General features: G+C 36.7%; 1 protein-coding gene across 1 annotated transcript in view; it reads left to right on the top strand.

The window, feature by feature from the left end:
* TDRD1 (tudor domain containing 1) overlaps positions 1 to 15,419 on the top strand; it is a 41,021-nt gene extending 25,602 nt beyond the window's left edge. Inside the window, exons 15-24 of the mRNA XM_041730868.1 lie at positions 1,454 to 1,696; positions 2,072 to 2,209; positions 4,946 to 5,056; positions 5,801 to 5,971; positions 7,683 to 7,955; positions 8,674 to 8,793; positions 9,872 to 9,988; positions 13,360 to 13,527; positions 15,198 to 15,244; positions 15,327 to 15,419. Coding sequence (XP_041586802.1) covers positions 1,454 to 1,696; positions 2,072 to 2,209; positions 4,946 to 5,056; positions 5,801 to 5,971; positions 7,683 to 7,955; positions 8,674 to 8,793; positions 9,872 to 9,988; positions 13,360 to 13,527; positions 15,198 to 15,244; positions 15,327 to 15,419 — 1,481 coding nt within the window. The remainder of the gene's footprint in view (positions 1 to 1,453; positions 1,697 to 2,071; positions 2,210 to 4,945; positions 5,057 to 5,800; positions 5,972 to 7,682; positions 7,956 to 8,673; positions 8,794 to 9,871; positions 9,989 to 13,359; positions 13,528 to 15,197; positions 15,245 to 15,326) is intronic.
* The last annotated feature ends 3,352 nt before the right edge of the window (positions 15,420 to 18,771 follow it).

Here is an 18,771-nt window from a genome sequence, read left to right as displayed (position 1 = left end):
CCACCAGGAGCCAGAGCTTTTTTTCCATGTTAATAAATTGACTTCTATAACCTTCATTCAGATATACCAAAATTAAAGTACTTTCTGATTATCAGAAGGATATTTCCAAGGCTTTGCTACTAGCAGTGATTTTTTTTTTTAAGATTTTATTTATTTCAGGGATCCCTGGGTGGTGCAGTGGTTTGGCGCTGCCTTTGGCCCAGGGCGCGAACCTGGAGACCCGGGATCAAATCCCACATCGGGCTCCCGGTGCATGGAGCCTGCTTCTCCCTCTGCCTGTGTCTCTGCGCCTCTCTCTCTCTCTCTCTCTCTCTCTCTATCATAAATAAATTTAAAAAAAAAGATTTTATTTATTTCAGACAGAGAACAAGGAAGAGGGAGCAAGCATGAGCGGGTGGGGCGGTGTTGTTGGTGGCACAGAGGGAGATGCAGACTCCCTGCTGAGCAGGGAGCCCGACGTGGGCCCCTATTCCAGGACCCTGGGGTCATGACCTGAGCCAAAGGCAGACACTTCACTGACTGAGCCACCCAAGCGTCCCATAGCAGTGGTGTTCTAACTACATTTTGCAACCTGTCCAAGATCCTTTTGTTAGGATTGGCTGCAAAATGTCGTTCTACAAAATTCCTCCTTAGGTGAAATGAAGGTGTCTGGTGATATGTTTCTTTTCACGTTTCTGATATATATTATGATTGTTCTCCAAAAAGGGTAGAACTAGTTTATACATCTACCAGAAAGGTAGCAAGCAGGGTGCCCGTTCCTTCATGTGTTTGTACACCAAATAGATACACCTCTTTGTTGTTTCATGTTGGCAGTTTTGGGAAGTTAAAACTAAATCATTTCAATTACTTTATTACTGTGAGGCTGAACGTTTTTTTTCCTGAGTTACTTGTATTCTTATGAAAAGACTAGGCATAACCTTGGGTTATTGATTTGCGAGTGCCTTTGCAATAATTGCTGCAGATGTTTTTTATGTCATGTAAGGACCAGTATTTCTTCCTGGACTGTTTGATATTTTTGTTAATAACTTTCTAAACTTCTTGAGATATAATCTATATACCTATGATTCTCAGTCTTAGGTATACAATTCAATAATTTTTAGTAAATTTACTGAGTTGTATAGACATTACCCTGATGAAATTTCTTGTGCCAGGTGGTAGTTAATCCTAGCACCCCAGGAAATCACTCATCTATTGTCTTCGAGATTTGCTTTTCTGGACATTTTATATCGATGGAATTACAGTTTGTTTACATAGAAGTACAACAGTTTTCTATAGGCTTTTTCTTTGTAATTTTGCCTTCATTTTAATTAGAAAATCCTTCTGCTCAGGTGGGACTTTTTGGTTTTGATGTTTGTCAGATTCCTTAGGTTTAACTTTTTGGAAACTAGGATCTAAATTTCTAAATGCCTGTTATAAGAAGGATTTTAATATTCTTTTAAAAATTCCTTGCTAGGAGTAAAGCCATCATTAGGAATTTGGACTCCAGAAGCTATTTGTTTGATGAAAAAAATTGTGCAGAACAAAATAATCATGGTGAGAGTGGCAGACAAGCTGGAAAACAGCTCCCTGGTGGAGCTCGTAGATAAATCTGTTACGCCTCACGTCAGCATTGCTCAGGCTCTTAGAGATGCTGGCTTTGCTGTTGGGGAGACAGGGACGTTGGCAGAAAAACCCAGTGTCATGAAAGAAGCCAACGGTAAGTAAAATGTCTACTTGATGATGTCTGTGCTGGAGTTCAGATGGTTTTGTGTATGTGTGGATTCTCACACTCTCAGAAAGAATGGATGTTGTCTTTTTGAATCAAGCCTTCATTTAAATACATTATGAGTATGTTGGAAAACTGAAAAAAGCAAAACAACTGTGGGTCACTGGAGCTGAAGGATCAGTCAGAAATGTGAATTTGAAATTCAGTGAGGTGTAGTTATGGCTAACTGTAATACCAATGAACTTTCCTGTAAAGTCACTAAAAAAAATCACTGGAAATTCAGTTCTTCAAAAGCAGGTTCCTCACCAGCCCCATCTCTTATCCTCACTTTGACCCTGTTTTGCATAAGTTCACTTATTTTCACAGCTCCCTTGGGTGTAGAAGAAAAACTAAATCCATTGGAGTGGACATGGGTTGAACTTGCTGTTGACCAAACAGTAGATGTTGTGGTCTGTATGATGTACAGTCCTGGAGAATTTTATTGCCATGTGCTTCAAGAGGATGGTAAGTGGACTCTTCTCATTTATTTTTTCTTACAAATACAGTGGTATAGCTTCTAACTGAAGAGGAGTTTACTGAATAATAGAAGTACTGTCTTTTCAAGAAGGGTCAAGTGGGTATTTCTACTTCCAAGAAAGATTTGGTTATACGTAATTGCTTTTTATCCCGTTTTAAGCCATTATTTCTATTTTCAAAAATCTCTTAATAATCAGGGCACCCCAGGTGGCTCAGTGGCTTAGCACCGCCTTCGGCCCAGGGTGTGATCCTGGAGACCCAGGATTGAGTCCCACGTCAGGTTCCCTGCATGGAGCCTGCTTCTCCCTCTGCCTGTGTCTCTGCCTCTCTTTCTCTCTCTGTTTCTCATGAATAAATAAATAAAAATCTTTAAAAAAAATCTCCTAGTAATCAAATCAGTTTGGATTCCACAGAATGTCTTTTAAATTCTTTATTTTTTTTAATTCATGAGAGACCCAGAGAGAAGGGCAGAGACATAGGCAGAGGGAGAAGCAGGTTCCCTGTGGAGAACCTGATGCGGGATTCAATTTCAGGACCCTGGGACCACACCCTGAGCCAAAGGCGGATGCTCAACCACTGAGCCACCCAGGTGTCCCTTAAATTCATTTTTGAAAATTAAATATAATGGTTGATTTTATTAAAGCATAATGTTCATATATATAAGTGCACATTGTGATAATGTGTTATTACACACTAAGGCAAAACCCTGAATAACCAATATCTTGGTCAAGAAGTGAAGCATTACCAGTAATCCAGAAGTTTCAAACCTCATTTATTTTTTCTTTTGATGTGCCTCTTTTGATGACTACACCTTCACTTTAAAAAGTTAATACTCTCCTGCCTTCTAATAGCATAGTTTTTCCTGGTTTTGAGCTTTACATAAATGTAGTCATACAATACGTACTCCTGTGTGCCTTGTCATCTTTTTTCACATTGTGAGGTCATTTCTTCATTTTTACATGTAGCAGTATCCTGTTTCTTGTCACATTGACTATATTGCAAATTTGTTTCTTTTATAAAGTTAGACATGTGGGTTATTTCTAGTTCTGAGCTATAAAATGATATTGGTGTAAACATTTCCATGTAAATTTGGTGCATGTGTGTATGTGTTTCTTTTGAATATATACCCAGGAATGAAATTACTGGCCATATCCTAAAGGGCATATATATTTTCAGCTTTGACCAATGAATGCTAAAAAGTTTCCATGGTGATTATGACAGTTGTCAGTTTGAGAGTTTTAGCTGCTCCACATTCTCACACTTGTATTTTTTTTTACTTGAGGTATTCTGATGGGCATTATTTTTTACTTGAGGTATTCTGATGGGCATTATTAATTTTAACATTTCTAAACCTTGATTTTCTTCTCTGTCACTTGGGGACTTTAAACTAGGTGCCTACGTTCCTATATGGTTCCCAGTTTGTGAGATTGTCATTCCTCCTTTTGGAATCATCTGGTAGATAGGCCATGATTTCATATAAAATTAAAATTTTTTGAAGGTTTTATTTTCATAGGTGATTATACAAGCATAGTGTACGAAATTCAAAAATTAAAAAGAGTGTATAGTGGGAAGTAAGTTTCTCAGTCCCTCTCTCAATTTTCTAAATATCTTTTTAGAAGTAGTCTATGAGGGCAGTCCGGATGGCTCAGCAGTTTAGCGCCGCCTTCAGCCTAGGGTGTGATCCTGGAGACCGGGGATCGACTCCCACATCAGGCTCCCTCTTTGGAGGGAGCTTCTCCCTCTGCCTGTGTCTCTGCCTCTTTCTCTCTGTGTCTGTCATGAATGAATAAATAAATTTTTTTAAAAATCTATGCAAAAAAAAAAAAATAGAAGGGTAGTCTATGCATATGCTTGTGTGAATGTATGTATCCCTGTTTGCTTAAATGGTAAAATACTGTAAATGACTTATGCACTTTCGTTCTCCACTAGGTCTTGGACTGAGAGGCAAATTTACATAGTTTTTTCTTTTCTTTTTTTTTTAAAGATTAATTTTTAAATTTACTTTGAGAAAGTGTGTGTGAGCCAGGTGAGGGGCAGAGGGAGAAGAAGAGGGAGAGAAGCATTCTCTGAGCTGAACAGGGAGCCAGAAGGGGGGAGGGAGGATCTGTCTTAAGACCCTGAGATAACGACCTGAGCTGAAATCAAGAATTGGATGCTTAACTGACTGAGCCACCTAGGCACCCCTCAGCATTTTAAAGCTCTCCAGCTTCTGGCTGGTGTGTTTGAGTGATTCACCTTCTATTTCCCTACTTTGCCAAACTGCTCCCTCCGAGTAAGTTTTGACTGCTTAATTGTATACTTTACCTCAGAGCCATTTCTTCCTTCTGGAGTACCCTCTCCTTGTCTCTCCTATTTCCTATAAAAGCTTAGCACACATAGGTCATCCCTCTAAATTTCCTTAGCAGACATCTGTGTGTCCACATAGTAATTTTGTGTCCTCCTTCAGGACAGCTTGTATGTCACATTCTGTACAGGCTTGTGTGCATGCTCTGATAGGCTGGTAATAGTGCCATAGTAGGGGGTTACCAAGAGCATGAACTAATAATGACTTATTTTCCCAGTTAACTTTTTAATAAGGAAAAGAGAAAAGCATCTCGTCTATACATAATAGTTGTTTGGGAATGTACCTGAGATTGTATGATCAAAACATTTCCTAACTTTAAAGGAAAATCTGTATTCTGCATGCTTTTTAAACATTGAATGTGATATGTGTATTGTTTTCAGCCTTAAAGAAACTCAATGATTTGAACAAGTCATTAGCAGAATATTGCCAGCAGAAGGTGCCCAGTGATTTTAAGGCAGAAATAGGGAGACCATGTTGTGCTTCTTTTGCAGGTAAGTTGCAGTTGAAACAGTCTTGATTTTGATAGAAATTGTTGTTTCCTGACATTCAGCTCTTATTTTTAATGCGTATTTTCCTCCTTATATTTAAGCAAATATTTCTCACAATCAAGACTAAATGAATGTTTAGAATACCATGTTTTGTCTTCTCTTTGTAACAAATGAAATTTTATTACCTCAACTCTGTTAAATTTTGTTAAATGCTTTTCTTTCAAAATTTCTGATATTAAAGTTAGGTAACAGGGAACCTGTTCACTGCAGGTTCATTGTTTCTTCTGGTCACACCATGCATGTTTAGTGTGAAAGTATATTTTATTAAACACTTTAATTTCACTGTATGAGTTTTTGTATTATTTTACTAAAACCGGTAAAAAAAAAAATTGTCCTTAGTTACAAGAGTATTATAAGGCGTCCAGATGACAGATATGTTCAAGGTTATGAAGTCTTCCATTCACTCTCATGTTCTTAATTATTGGATGAATGATAAATGAAATATTTAATTTATATCTGATGTTAAAGTTGTGGTGCTGTAAATATTTTGGATGTATTCTAAAAATGGATTTTGAGAACTCTCCTGGGGATTTCTGAATGAAAAATAAAGCCATCATCTGGAGAAGAGAGCAACTTTATTTGGTTACTTTAGACACAAGTTTTTTTTGTTGTTGTTGAAGATTGAAAGTTCAAATGTTAATAGAAGGGAAATAATGTTCCATGTTACAAACTTTGTGTTAAATATAGGTGATGGTAATTGGTATCGTGCTTTAGTCAAGGAAATCTTAGCAGATGGAAACATTAAGGTCCATTTTGTGGATTATGGGAACATGGAAGAAGTTACTGCAGATGAACTCCAAATGATCCCATCCAAATTTTTAAAACTTCCATTTCAAGGGATACGGTGCTGGTTAGTAGGTATGGTGCATAATAAGAAACTTTCTCAACTGTTTTCTAATTCTTAGAGTATATGCACTTTTAAGTATTAACATTTATAATTTTACATTTTTTTTAATAATTTTACATTTGAATTAGAAGATCCTGCTTCATATTATAACATTTAGAAATGTGTTTTTGAAGGTATTTGCTGAAATGTTCAGTATTGATGTTAAAGTAGGGAAGCAGCTACTTTTCTGTGCTTGAGAGTAAAAACCAGTGTGTTTTCTTGCAGGCATTTTGCAGGATTTAAGAGTTTCAAATATTCCTTTTTGTTTCCACATTTTTACTCATAACAATTTATCCCAAAGACATGATCTTGGAATTTCACAAAGTTTACCTACAAGGAAATTCATTATACGTCTGTTAATAATATCAAAACCACCTAAAAAGCCAATTACAGAGGATTGGTTAGATGATGATCCATATAATTGACAATAGTAACACCTATTTCAGTTGATTGTTTTGAGGGCTAAATGAATGCTTAGAAACCATTTTTCTGGCATGCAGAGTTTGATTTTAATTGTTTCCTCTTACCCAGAAATTAAAGGGATGTTAACCAAGTATTATTAATGTAAAGAATTGTTCATGAGGTACATGAAGCATGCAAGTTACAAAAGAGATACAGGACAGCATTATAATTATAAGGACAGGCTCTGGAACCTACTCTCCTACCTACTGTGAGAATCTTAGCAAGTGATTCAAAGTCTCTGGTGCATCTGTTTTCTCATCTGTTTCTATCCTCTTCCTCAAAGAGTTATTAAGAATAGAAGAGATAAAAATATAAAGCACTTAACGCTACCTGGCATTATATCCATAATAGCTGTTATTATTGCAAAGGTTTCTTTATAAAAGATGTATGTATGTGCTTGTGGATCTTTGCATATGCACATGAAAATTATGGAAGATTGGATAGCAAAATGTTAATAGTGCTTATGTCTGGAAGCATAGATGCTTTTTATCTTTCCTTTTGAGTGTTTTCTTTCTACTTAACTAAATATGTTTCAGATTATTTTTAATTACCATGTTTTATGTCTGTGCTTAAGATGTGGCCTCCATGTTAAAAAAAAAAAAAAAAAATGTGGCCTCCAGACAAGCAGCATCAACTTGAGAACTTAAACTGCAGATTCTTAGTTCCCAACCAAGATCCGCTAAATTGGAAATTCTAGAATATGGCCCTGAAATCTGTTTTAATGAGCCCTGTAGGTAATTCAGATGCACATTCAAGTTTGAGGATTGCTATTATAAAAATAAGGGGATAAACCAAAATTATCAGAAAAATAATTTTTGGTTAAGTTGTTTAACATTTTGAAATCATTAGAAAACTGTTCAGAGAAGTGAAAATATATGGCTGATGTCTTCTACCAGAATAATTAGTAACTCATCATTGTCTGTGTAACAGAATACAGTGATGGCTTTTAACCATATTTTTTACCTATTGGAAAAATGCCAGGTAAAGATACACTAGTGGGGAAAGTAAGGGAAGTTTTTGAGCCTCCTAAAACTCTAGTTAGTATGTTTACAAATGTGTTATCTGTAACTCAGGCATGAAAGGTGTAGAAATGTAATTGAACATTGAAAAAAGATATTCAAAATGCCTGGCCCAAACTGGTCAAGGCCAGTTCCAGACACTGTTGAAGCAAAAATGCAGCTTGGGCACAGAATTCTTTTTAATGCTATTCTTATTTGCCAGATATACAGCCTAGAAACAAGCATTGGACTGAAGAAGCCATAGCAAGATTTCAGACATGCGTTGCAGGGATAAAACTCCAAGCCCGAGTGGTTGAAATCACTGGACAGGGATTGGGAATCGAGCTCACTGATCTCTCCACTTCTTACCCCAGAATAATTAATGATGTTCTGATTGATGAATATCTGGTTTTAAGAACTAGTTCACCACATAAAGACTTGACAAATAATAGATCTGTGGGTAAACATAATCTTCAAGTTGATGTCGGGCTTCAAGGTAACATTTAAACCATTGATTTGTTATTTAAATTTATGTTATCCTTTGCTTTTGGAGGCTACAAAACTTTTTCTATCCAAGTGATGCAGTTTTTCCATAGGAATACATGCTTGTGGAAGTAGGTTAATAATAGGTTATTAAAATTAGTATTTATTTGGGTGGCTGAGTGGTACAGTCGGTTGAGCATTTGACTCTTGTTTTCAGCTCTGGCTGGGAGGGATCTCAGGGCCTGGATATTAAGTCCTACATTGGGCTCTGTGCTCAGCATGGAGTCTCCTCCTCTGCTCCTCTTGCACATGCACATTCTCTCTCAGATTAATAAGTCTTTAAAAAATAGTATTTATTGAAACATGGCTTTATTAAACACTGTAATTATTTATCAGATAATCTTGCATCATACAGTTATATAGCCCCTAAAGTGAATCATTTATAAGAGTTAAATTAAATATACTTACAGAAATGGAAATATACTACATTAAATATACTTACAGAAATGGAGTGTGGTAGGTCAAAGATTCTCATTCTAGGTTGGACTTTTTTTTTTTTTTTAACAGAATCCCTCAAATTGAATAGATTGTTTTTGTGAAAATACAGATTGTCATTTTAGAGATTTGTGAGCGTTATCAGTTGATGAATAAATTAAGTGATTAAATATATAACTGGGAGAGAATAACAACGTTGATCTGTTTTATACAACATCTGTTTTGTATGTTTTCAGCCATCTCTTTAGCTGAGCAGTGGAGGACGATAGAATTGCCAGTTAATAAAACTGTACAAGCAAGCATATTAGAAATTGTAAGCCCACATTTATTTTATGCTCTACCAAGTGAGATACCAGGTAAGAAACCAAAATTTGAGACACATTTATGCTCATCTTTTTAACTGTATAATAAAATGCTTATCTGAACCCTTTAGGAAGTGATAGAGAAGGGAAGGCTAGTGATTTTTGTTTTGTTCAGTGTTATAAGGAAAAATTGACCATTATAACATTTCAGGCATATTTAGTTATACAAACACAAATGAGAGCATGAAGGGAAATGCTTTTGCATTTAGCACCTACCCAACACAGTCAAATCTACAGCTTTTTATAAGGAAATGGTGTCCTTAACCACTGTATAATTTATTTTTTAAAAATATACCACCACAAAAATAGATACTATCTATATTGAATTGCATTTACAAAGCTAACTTTCTATGACCTTTTAAAAAATTTTTGGTATATTGAAAATGCTTTGTAATCAGTCTATAATCAGTGTTTTTATAGCTTAGAAACTTAGAGAAATGTTTTATACTGGACCTACTCCTTAGTAAAGTAGCATATAAATGTTTTCTTTCTTGTTTCATGGAAGTTTATAATTAAGAAATCTCTTCAATATATTTGAGTTTATCCTAGTAGTGTCAGAAGGAGAGTTAATGCAAGGTGGATGATGGCTATTCGACATAATTGCAGGTACCTGAAGGCTGAGAAAGTGAATCTTTGTTTCAAATGGTCAAACCACAAATCGTGATGCCAACAAGTGCTCTTAAATCTATCTCTGGGATCCAAATCATCATCTTTAATTTGTGTAGTGGAAAGCAGGGACTTAGGGTTATTGAATCCTGATGAATTGGAAATATTTCATTTTGTCTTATTAACTGTAACATACCAAAATGAAAAGTATACTGAAAAATTGTCAAATGATGACTTAATAAGTTTCTGTAGTGTGAACACACACTGTACAACCACCTTGATCTAGAAGTTAGCTGTCCAGAGGGTTCCTTCTTATTCCCTCCCAGTATTACATCCCTTTTGTATAAGGTAAGCACTATTGGTTTTATATATTCTTAAAATATAAATGTAAACAGATTTTTTTTTAGTGATTCAATTTGACAGCACTGCAAATTTCTTCACAAAAGATTGCCTTCTTATGTTTCAGGAGATCAGGAAAGATTGAATATATTGACAGCTGAATTGTTAGAATATTGCAATACTCAGAAAAGCCAATTGTCTTACAGACCCAAAATTGGAGATGTGTGCTGTGCCAAATACACAAGTAAGGTTCTTTTAGGTAAAATATTAAAGAGGAATTATTTGGTTCTCTTTTACATGAAATTATGTGTATTTCGTTAGATTAACAGCAAGATTGTAGGTTTGATTCATGTATTGGGGTCATTTAGCTTTTCTGTTCTTATAATTATAGATTATATTTAGGTAAGGATATAGGTAGATATCTACAAATCTATCAGTATTTCTAGATAATTAGCTTTAGATAACTCTATATGGTGGACTGATAATATATGTGGAGGAATTGCAAATAATTTATAGAACTTTATGAATTTACTAAAAAAGGAGTGAGTGCCTTAGACTTGTTAAATCAGGTATGCTTTAGCCGTTATCCTGTTGTTTAATATTTCATATTAAAAGTTAACAAATATGTTTTAGGAATAAAAATAATACTTAGAGTAAAAATTCTTGGACAGAAATTTGGGGAATTCCTGAGTCAAAGGATGTAAATTGTTTTGTAAGTTTCAGAAGCATATTGGTCTGTAGGCATCTTAAAGAAATGTCCATATGTACCAAAAGTTTGTGAGTGGGCCCATGTCATCTTTCTCTTGCCAGCAATGGATTTAAAATGCTTTTGATCTGTTGCCCACATGGAATTCATTTAAAAAATCTTTAAATTTACATACACAGTTAAATGTATTTTTAGTTTTGCTTTTCTTTTGTATGATACCTGGATCTATACTTTCCCTCCCTTTCTTCCTGATAGAAATGTGTCACAATTTTTGGTTAGATGAGTATTTACAATTACTTTATTGGAATTGCATAAACACTATTCACAGCCTAGCTACATAGTATACCATGACCTATGAGATTCATGGTTACGTATCTCTTTTGCAGCCTTTGTTGTTATTAGTGTTTTGTATATTCTCACTGATTATCTCCAGTTCTCTGCATTGGTATAAATTCTCCTAGTGAGGGCAGCCCAGGTGGCTCAGCGGTTTAGTGCTGCCTTGAACCCAGGGCCTGATCCTGGAGACCCGGGATCGAGTCCCATGTCGGGCTCCCTGCATGGAACTTGCTTCTCTCTCTCTCTTTCTCTCTCTCTCTCTCTCTCTGTGTGTGTGTGTCTTTAATAAATAAATAAAATAACTTAAAAAATAAATTCTCCTAGTGAACACTTCATGTACTTTGTCAGCTTTTATTACATTGCTAGTGCTTGCAGCCTTCTGACCTCCTATCTAGACTGCTTATTCTCCAGACTTGAGTGATCACCCTGGAAGTTTTCCTTCATCATCATATTGGGGTTGTTTCAACACCACTCCCTTGTGTTTAGATTTCTCTCCCATCCCACCATGTTGGCTCCGTTTCTCCCTTCCTCGTGTCACCTTGTTTTCTGAAATCCTTACTTTGGATTTATTATAATATTTGGTTATATCCCATCCTCCAGAACCTGTGAAAAAAGGTACGTGTAAGATAAATTTTCTTTATCTCCCCATGTACTTCCATGTTTGAAAAAATGTTGATTTTACCCTGATAGTTAATTGATAGCTTGCCTAGATACAGAATTCTAGATTGGAAATCATCTTTCCCTTAAAATTTTGAAAACATTGCTTTTGTTATTTTAAGATTTTTTATTTTTAAGTAATCTCTACACCCAGCATGGGGCTCGAAATCACAACCCCAAGATCCGGAGCCTCAAGCTCCACTAACTCAGCCAGCCATGTGTCCTGCTTTTATTGTTTTTTAGCTGTTGATGTTGCTGGTCAGGAGAGAGGTCATTTAGAGTCTCCAAACTTTGTATTTTATTTTCCCCTTTCTGGAACTGTTGGTAATATCTTTATTACATGTTTTGAAATTCATAATGTGACTTGGTACTAGTTTTCACTATTGTTTTGGGCACTCATACTGGGTGGGCCCTTAAGTCTAGAAATTGATGAGCTTCGGTTTTGAGAAATTTTTCTGAAATTTTTTTTATTACCTTCTTTCATTTCCTATTCTGTTAGAAACTCCAGATAATCTTTTTTTTTTTTAAGATTTATTTTGGAGAGAGAACAATGGGGAGGGAGTAGAGGGAGAGAGGGATAGAGAATCTCAAGCAGACCCCCTGCTGAGCATGGAGCCCACACAGGGCTCAATCTCAAGACCCTGAGATTGTGACCTGAGTTAAAAACCAAGAGTCAGATATTTAACTGACTGAGCCACCCAGGTACCCCAAGGAACTCCAAATATTCTAATATTGGACTTGAAATTCTTCTGCTAAGTTTCCTGTTCTCTTTCAATTTTTTTGTTTTTTATAAGAGTTCCTTGATTCTATCTTCCAATTTATTGAGTTTTTCACTTTTGATACCACATATCTAGTTTCAGTAGCTTTTTTGTTTCTTTATTCAGATGTGTGTCTTTAATGCTGACTTGCTCTTATTTCAAGGATGGAAGGCGATTTTGTTAGCAGATTTTAGTATCATTCTTCTAATTGTCCCTGTCTTCTCCCTGTTTTCTTGAGTTCCTGTTTTGTTCTACTCTGTCACGTTGGAAGCTTTCTTCAAATGTCTGGTGATCCTTTGCTGTTGACTTGCAGTGGGGCACTTAAAAGTTAATTGGAAGCTTCTTTGTGGGCAGAGCTTGTACACTGCTGGCCTTCACTGTTGGGTCATGAAGCTGTGCCATTTCACTGAGGCTCCTGCTGTTGGTATCTTGAAGTGCATTTCACTTGGTGGAATCATTGTCTCCTGGTTGGTGTGCATAGCTTGCCCAACAGTGTTCTTGGTAAATTTCTTCCTCTTATTGACTCTAGTAGTCTATCTGGTTCATCCTCTCTGGAGAAGAAACCTCTAGTCTTCTGCCCTTGAGTAGGAGCAGATGCCTGGAAATGGGGAGGACATTCTAAGCTTTATTAAAACACGTGAACATAAAACTGATCGTCCTCTTTAGCAGCTTTAAAAATAAGTATGTGTTTATAAACTATTCAGATGTCTTGGGAAGTAAGTTTGCTTTCTTTACTCAGCCCTCATTTTCAGCTCCATCCTCACTACTATCTTGGAATGCATTAATTATTAGGGCTTGGGATTCAGGATGCAAATGAAGATGCCTCTTTGCTTCCTCATAGCCAGCTTTGGTTGAACTCTGCTAAATCCTTTCCATTCCTGCCATCTGCTTTCCAGCTTCCAATATTATATTGTCTTCTCTCTTGTCCTCTATATCATATCCTTGTGGTTTTGTGCCATTTTCTTTTTAATCATGTAGTTATCTTTTTAGTAGCATCTGGAAAGAATGGAGGTGATGCTTGTGTTTTATCTGGACTGTAACCAGAAATGTTGGCATGAATTTCTCACTGATGTAAATGTAACTGTGAATAACCATCTTAAGGGAGGGGAGGGGGTCATTGTATCTAACTTCTTACCTGAGCTTCCATCATATTTTCAGATGATGATTTCTGGTACCGTGCCATTGTTCTGGGGACATCAGATGCCGAAGTGAAAGTGCTCTATGCAGATTATGGAAACCTTGAAACTCTGCCTCTTTCCAGAGTGCAACCAATTTCTATCAGCCACCTGGAGCTTCCTTTCCAAATTATTAAATGTTCACTTGAAGGTAGGCAGTCAAGTCACTTTCCGGTTGGGATATCTGTGTGATTTTTCTTTTTTCTCCTCTGTTTTGTAGCCTCTGTCTGAATCAAATGGGCATTTCAGAAACTGCTCAGACTTCTGAATATCAAGCAGAGCTAACAAAAAAAACCAAAAACAACAACAAAAAAAAAACCCTATCTTTCATCCTTTATTTCATTGTCACAGAAATTACATTGGTAGCTCATTTGTTGTTCAGAGATTGTTTGGCCCCAGATTGCACAGCTAGAAGTGGCAAGGCCAGCGAGAAGTAGGCCATCTGAGCCTTACCCAAGAGCTTCTAGGCTCTGTCACGGTGCTCTCTTTGGAGACAGAGATAATACCACTTGGGACTACTTTACTGTGTACTCTATCTGCACACGTTTAGCTCTTTAGTTGGTGGTTGAATAAAGTGAATGAGTTTTAAAGTAGCTTTTCACTCTTACTCCTGATTTCATTACATAGGGGTCCTAGCAGATAAAAACTCACTCGTTGCCTCTTAGTTTGCTTGGTTTTGACTCAGGGAGAGAGTTGGAACATATTATTATTGTTGCTTCTCCCATTATGATGGACATAGGTCCACGGCAACAGACAGTTGTCTGTTTTATTCCCTCTAGACCTAGATTAGTGTTTGACAGGTAATAGGGACCAATGAGTATTTATTGAGTGATTTTTTTTTTAATGCAACAGCAGTAGTACATCAAAGCTTACTCAAGCCAGCTAAAGTGAGACTTTTGCTTATTATCTTTAGATGATATATGTAAATATTTATCTTTTTTAAAGGGGCTCGAAGATTAATATCCAGGTTTTTTTCCCCAGGACTGATGGAATTGAATGGAAGCTGCTCTCAATTAGTAATGGAACTACTAAAAAATTTCATGTTGAATCAGAGTGTAATGCTTTCTGTAAAAGGAATTACCAAGAATGTGCATACAGTGTCAGTTGAGAAATTCTCTGGAAATGTTACTGTCAATCTAGCTGATAAGCTGGTGACATATGGTCTGGCAAAAAGCATCACGTCTAAAAAGCAAAGTACTTTAAGTACGTATATTTTTTCCAGTTTAATGACAAATATAAGTCTAATTAAGAACAGATGTAATCAGTGTAGGTGACTTGGTTTTTCCTTAGTCTCTGTGGTCATGTTTCTTTCATCCTCCCCCTTTGTAAGACTCATGCTGCCACCTCAGGGGACCCACTGGATAGAAGCAGGCCTCCCAGTCCAGATTTTCCTTAGCTTAGGCTCAGCAGAGTTGAGTGATCCCATTGGAGATAGCATGGATTCTGAGAGTTTTAGAAATGTCTAGCATTCAGAATGACTTCCAACTACATTCGATCCTGACCAAAGTGAGAAGAGTTTGTATGTTTGAGATTGGATCTCATAGTTATCTCTTAAGATGATTATTTGGAAGGCTTGCCCTTGGCTGAAGAGATATCCCACATATGATAGGCAAAAGACCTAGAATTTTGGAGATGGGGACGTTACTTTGGTGAAACCCAGGGCTTAGTAGTAGAAAATATTAAAGCCCAAGGGAGAAGTTAATTAAGTCTTTTATAGTTAGAACCCATGCCTAAGGGGTAGAGCTGTGTTTATTCAGACGACTCAGTTTTTTAATTCATTATGGTGTATATTCTTTAATAGTCTTTTGTACTTGCTTTTAGAAAAGACATGCAGGATGAATTGCTGTTGCACAGAGTTACAGAAACAAGTGGGTAGAATTTCCTTGAAGTGAAATTAATACTTGTTACATTTTTAGAAATGAAATAATACTATTTTTTCTTCTTCCATAGGTTGAAAAACATGAACAGATTCTTCTCTTCCTCTTAAATAATCCAACAAATCAAAATAAATTTATTGAAATGAAAAAATTGTTAAAAAGTTAAGTAAGTTAAGTTTAATGTTTTCACCACTTCTGTAACCATCAACAGGACATGTCCAGGCATGTCAGGGTAGAATTGATGGTGTGAAACACATCATGCAGCGGTTCTTTATTTTGTGACCTAATGATCTGAGGTCTGGTTGTAATGTTTTTGCTATCTTCTAGATTTTGATACTCTTACTTTGGCACTGCTAATGGGATTGGGTCCAGGGCTGTTCAGGTTGCAGCCACTCACCTTACTGTTGTTTAATTTTGAATGCTCACATTACTGATAAACCTGGAGGGACTTGTAAACATTGTGAGATGAAGCTCTGCCTTAAATTCTGTGTATCTAGGTGTGGAATTAACTCTCACTTGTGCATACTGCTATAAAAATGTTTAGCACTTAAAAAAAGATTTATGTATTAGCATGGAAGTGGGAAGGGGAAGGGGCAAAGGGAGAAAGTAATTCTCCAGAAGATTTCCTACAGAGTTTAGCGCCGGACTGGGGGCTCAGTCTTAACAATCCTGAGATCATGACCTGAGCCAAAACCAAGAGTTGGACTCTTAACCCAGGCACCCCCTGTTTAGCACTTTTTGTGAAGCAGTTCTAAAGGGCCAAGAATAGAAAGGGGGCTGCACTGATAGTGTATTTCATTTCCAAACAAAACTTCTTCGCCTTTGGCCATGGTGATTCTGGTGCTTACAGGCAATAATTAGTGTGTTTTAAACAAGAGTTCCCCTGCTTTTGTACTGTTTGGGATGCTTTGTTCCAAGATAGCCCTCAGAAAGTACTTTGTGATCAGTTAGCCAATTAGAATTTCTGATTAAAATAAAATCATCCTTCCTGCCTTGTCTGACTGATAAAATTCCTGCCAAAAGCAAATAATCTTTTGATTTACAATGATTTAGTATGTGTATTCTTGTTGGCTGAAGCACAGCCTGTGTCAGCCCCTTTGAGTGGCTCTGCGGGTGGTAGCGCCTTCCAGGGGTGGGATAGCTCTCTAGCAGGGCCTACTGTGAGCCGTCTTCTCGGTTCACTGTGGCAGTGCAGTTGTGTTGTTTCTAAGAAAGTGTAACTGAATTCTAAGTTGCGTGTCATTAATGCTAGAGCAGCAATTTTGAGCCTCCTGATGTATTTCCTTTACAAGTTTTGTGTTATTTCTAATAAACGCTGACCTATAGTTGCAGTTACAACCTTTAGTCCTAGTTAATACATGCAGTTTCAATACTGACTGCTGTCTTTGTGTACTTGAGTTTAAAATTTTAAATTTAAAAAAATAAAAAATAAGGTAGAATCTTAAATTTAATGATTACTTCATAGATGAAGGGATATACAATGACACGAACTTCTAGAATTTAGTCCTAGTGCCAAATTATTATATTTTTTTAAATCTTTATCTTTTCTATAAGGGTTTTGAGAGTGCTAACACACAAGATGAAAGGTAGATTTTCTTTTGTTTCTGTGAAGATTGTTTTTTTTTTTTTTTTTAAAGATTTTATTTATTTATTCATGATGGACACACAGAGAGGCAGGGACACAGGCAGAGGGAGAAGCAGGCTCCATTCCAAGAGCCCGACGCGGAACTCGATCCCGGGACCCCAGGATCACACCCTGGGCCAAAGGCAGGCGCTGAACCGCTGAACCACTGAGCCACCCAGGGAGCTCCCCAAAGATTGCTTTAAGGAAAAAAAAAAAAGCTGTTTTAAATAAAGCATAGTAGTTGAACTGACTTTTCTTTTACTGTGGGAATAAATATTATATCCACATCTGAATATAGTGAAACACTTTATATATTATCTTAAAAGTGTTTGAACATCTAGTCATGTATTTAATCATCACAGTACCCCTGAAAAGAAAGCACACCCCCTTGTACAGATGAGGCTGAGGCTCAGAGAGGTTGAACAGCTGCACAGGATGCACAGACACGGAACCAGGTCTTAGACCCCAAGCCGCTCTCTTCCCACTACAGTGTTCTTAGATCAGTTGTGGAGGGCAGGGTACCAGGGGGTTATATTACAAAAAATTACATACACGGTTGCTTAAGCATACTTGCTTCATTGTGGTGAAAGTATAGTTGAACATTTACCCTTTTAAATTGTTCTTCCTAGACACAGAGAAAATAGATTTCAAATGGAAGTGTTCAGTCTTTTCTGGAGAAATTTGTTAATAACTGTAAAATTGCCCCCCAGTAGTATTGTGATGAGAAGAGAAAACTGGTATCTGTGGCTTAGACATGATAAATAAGTACTTCAACACACAAGTTAATAGAAAATTTTCTATCTGAAAGGGAGAGTACAGCTATGTTTTACATTGGTCAAGGGTAGTACAAATGGCTGTAGTTAACACACAGAACGGGGCGGATTTCTTTAACCGTCAGACCTGACTTGAATGTGTACTTTCAGTTAAAAGTGTTCGGTCTGCTTCTCCCTCTGCCTATGTCTCAGTGTCTCTCATGAATAAATAATATATAAAAAAAACATAGTGATGGAGTTTCTATATAAGGCATAATGAGAGTTGATTTTTCTCTTTCAGAAGCAGTCTTTCTCAGAGATAAATATGTAGAAGAAAGGAGACAGCGAAGGTTAGACTTCCCGGCAGCACAGCATCTTATTTTTTTTTTGTTTATTGGGAATGTTGTCTCCTGTGCCTCTGTCTTTGTTTGCCTGCCATTCTTCTGTTAGGTTGGGTAGTTTTATTTTTCTCTCTGAGTTCTTCCTCCCAAATAAATCTTGCATGAAAGTTTCGTAACATGTTTATGGGGATATCAAGAAGGGATACACAGGGACTTTCTACTGTATATATAAATTTTTAGGACTTAAAGGTATTGAAGAAAATACGGGCTTCATGTTACTAGAAGATAAATCTACTTGATGTATAGGAGTTTTATTTTTTTGGATTTGTTTGTATGTTTGAAATACTTCATAATAAAATGTGCCCTGCTCTCCCTGTCATCATCTACCTCTTCCACGTAATAAATGTTCTTTGGCTTGTTGTTGCTTTAGTCCTGGCTCCTCTTTTCCTGTTCACTCTGTGAGGTCATTAGCTGCTTTCCCTCAACCCTGACTTGGATCTCTCTGCTTTAGGCCTTAGGGTACCAGTGTGTCCTTAGGCTCTTAACCACTCTGAGGGAAAGGAATTTGCTCTTTTCTGCTCCTGCTTGCTATCCACATCCTTCCAAATCTGCAGCCACTTAGACTTTTTTATTGTCAGTAGAATTTACATTTCCCAAAATATATGGTTAACAACTTAAGTTAAAAATAAGGGTACTTATTTTTCTTGAATCACATAAGGTAATCTCATGTGCAGAATTATGGACCAACTGACTTTCCTGCTAGCCTGTAAGTTTCTGTTTGGGAATTTTTCCATGATTTAA

This window comes from Vulpes lagopus, chromosome 2 (assembly GCF_018345385.1).
Source record: "Vulpes lagopus strain Blue_001 chromosome 2, ASM1834538v1, whole genome shotgun sequence".
Taxonomy (NCBI): domain Eukaryota; kingdom Metazoa; phylum Chordata; class Mammalia; order Carnivora; family Canidae; genus Vulpes; species Vulpes lagopus.
The sequence above is the reverse complement of the archived record's forward strand: the minus strand, read 5'-3'. Positions and strand labels throughout refer to the sequence as shown.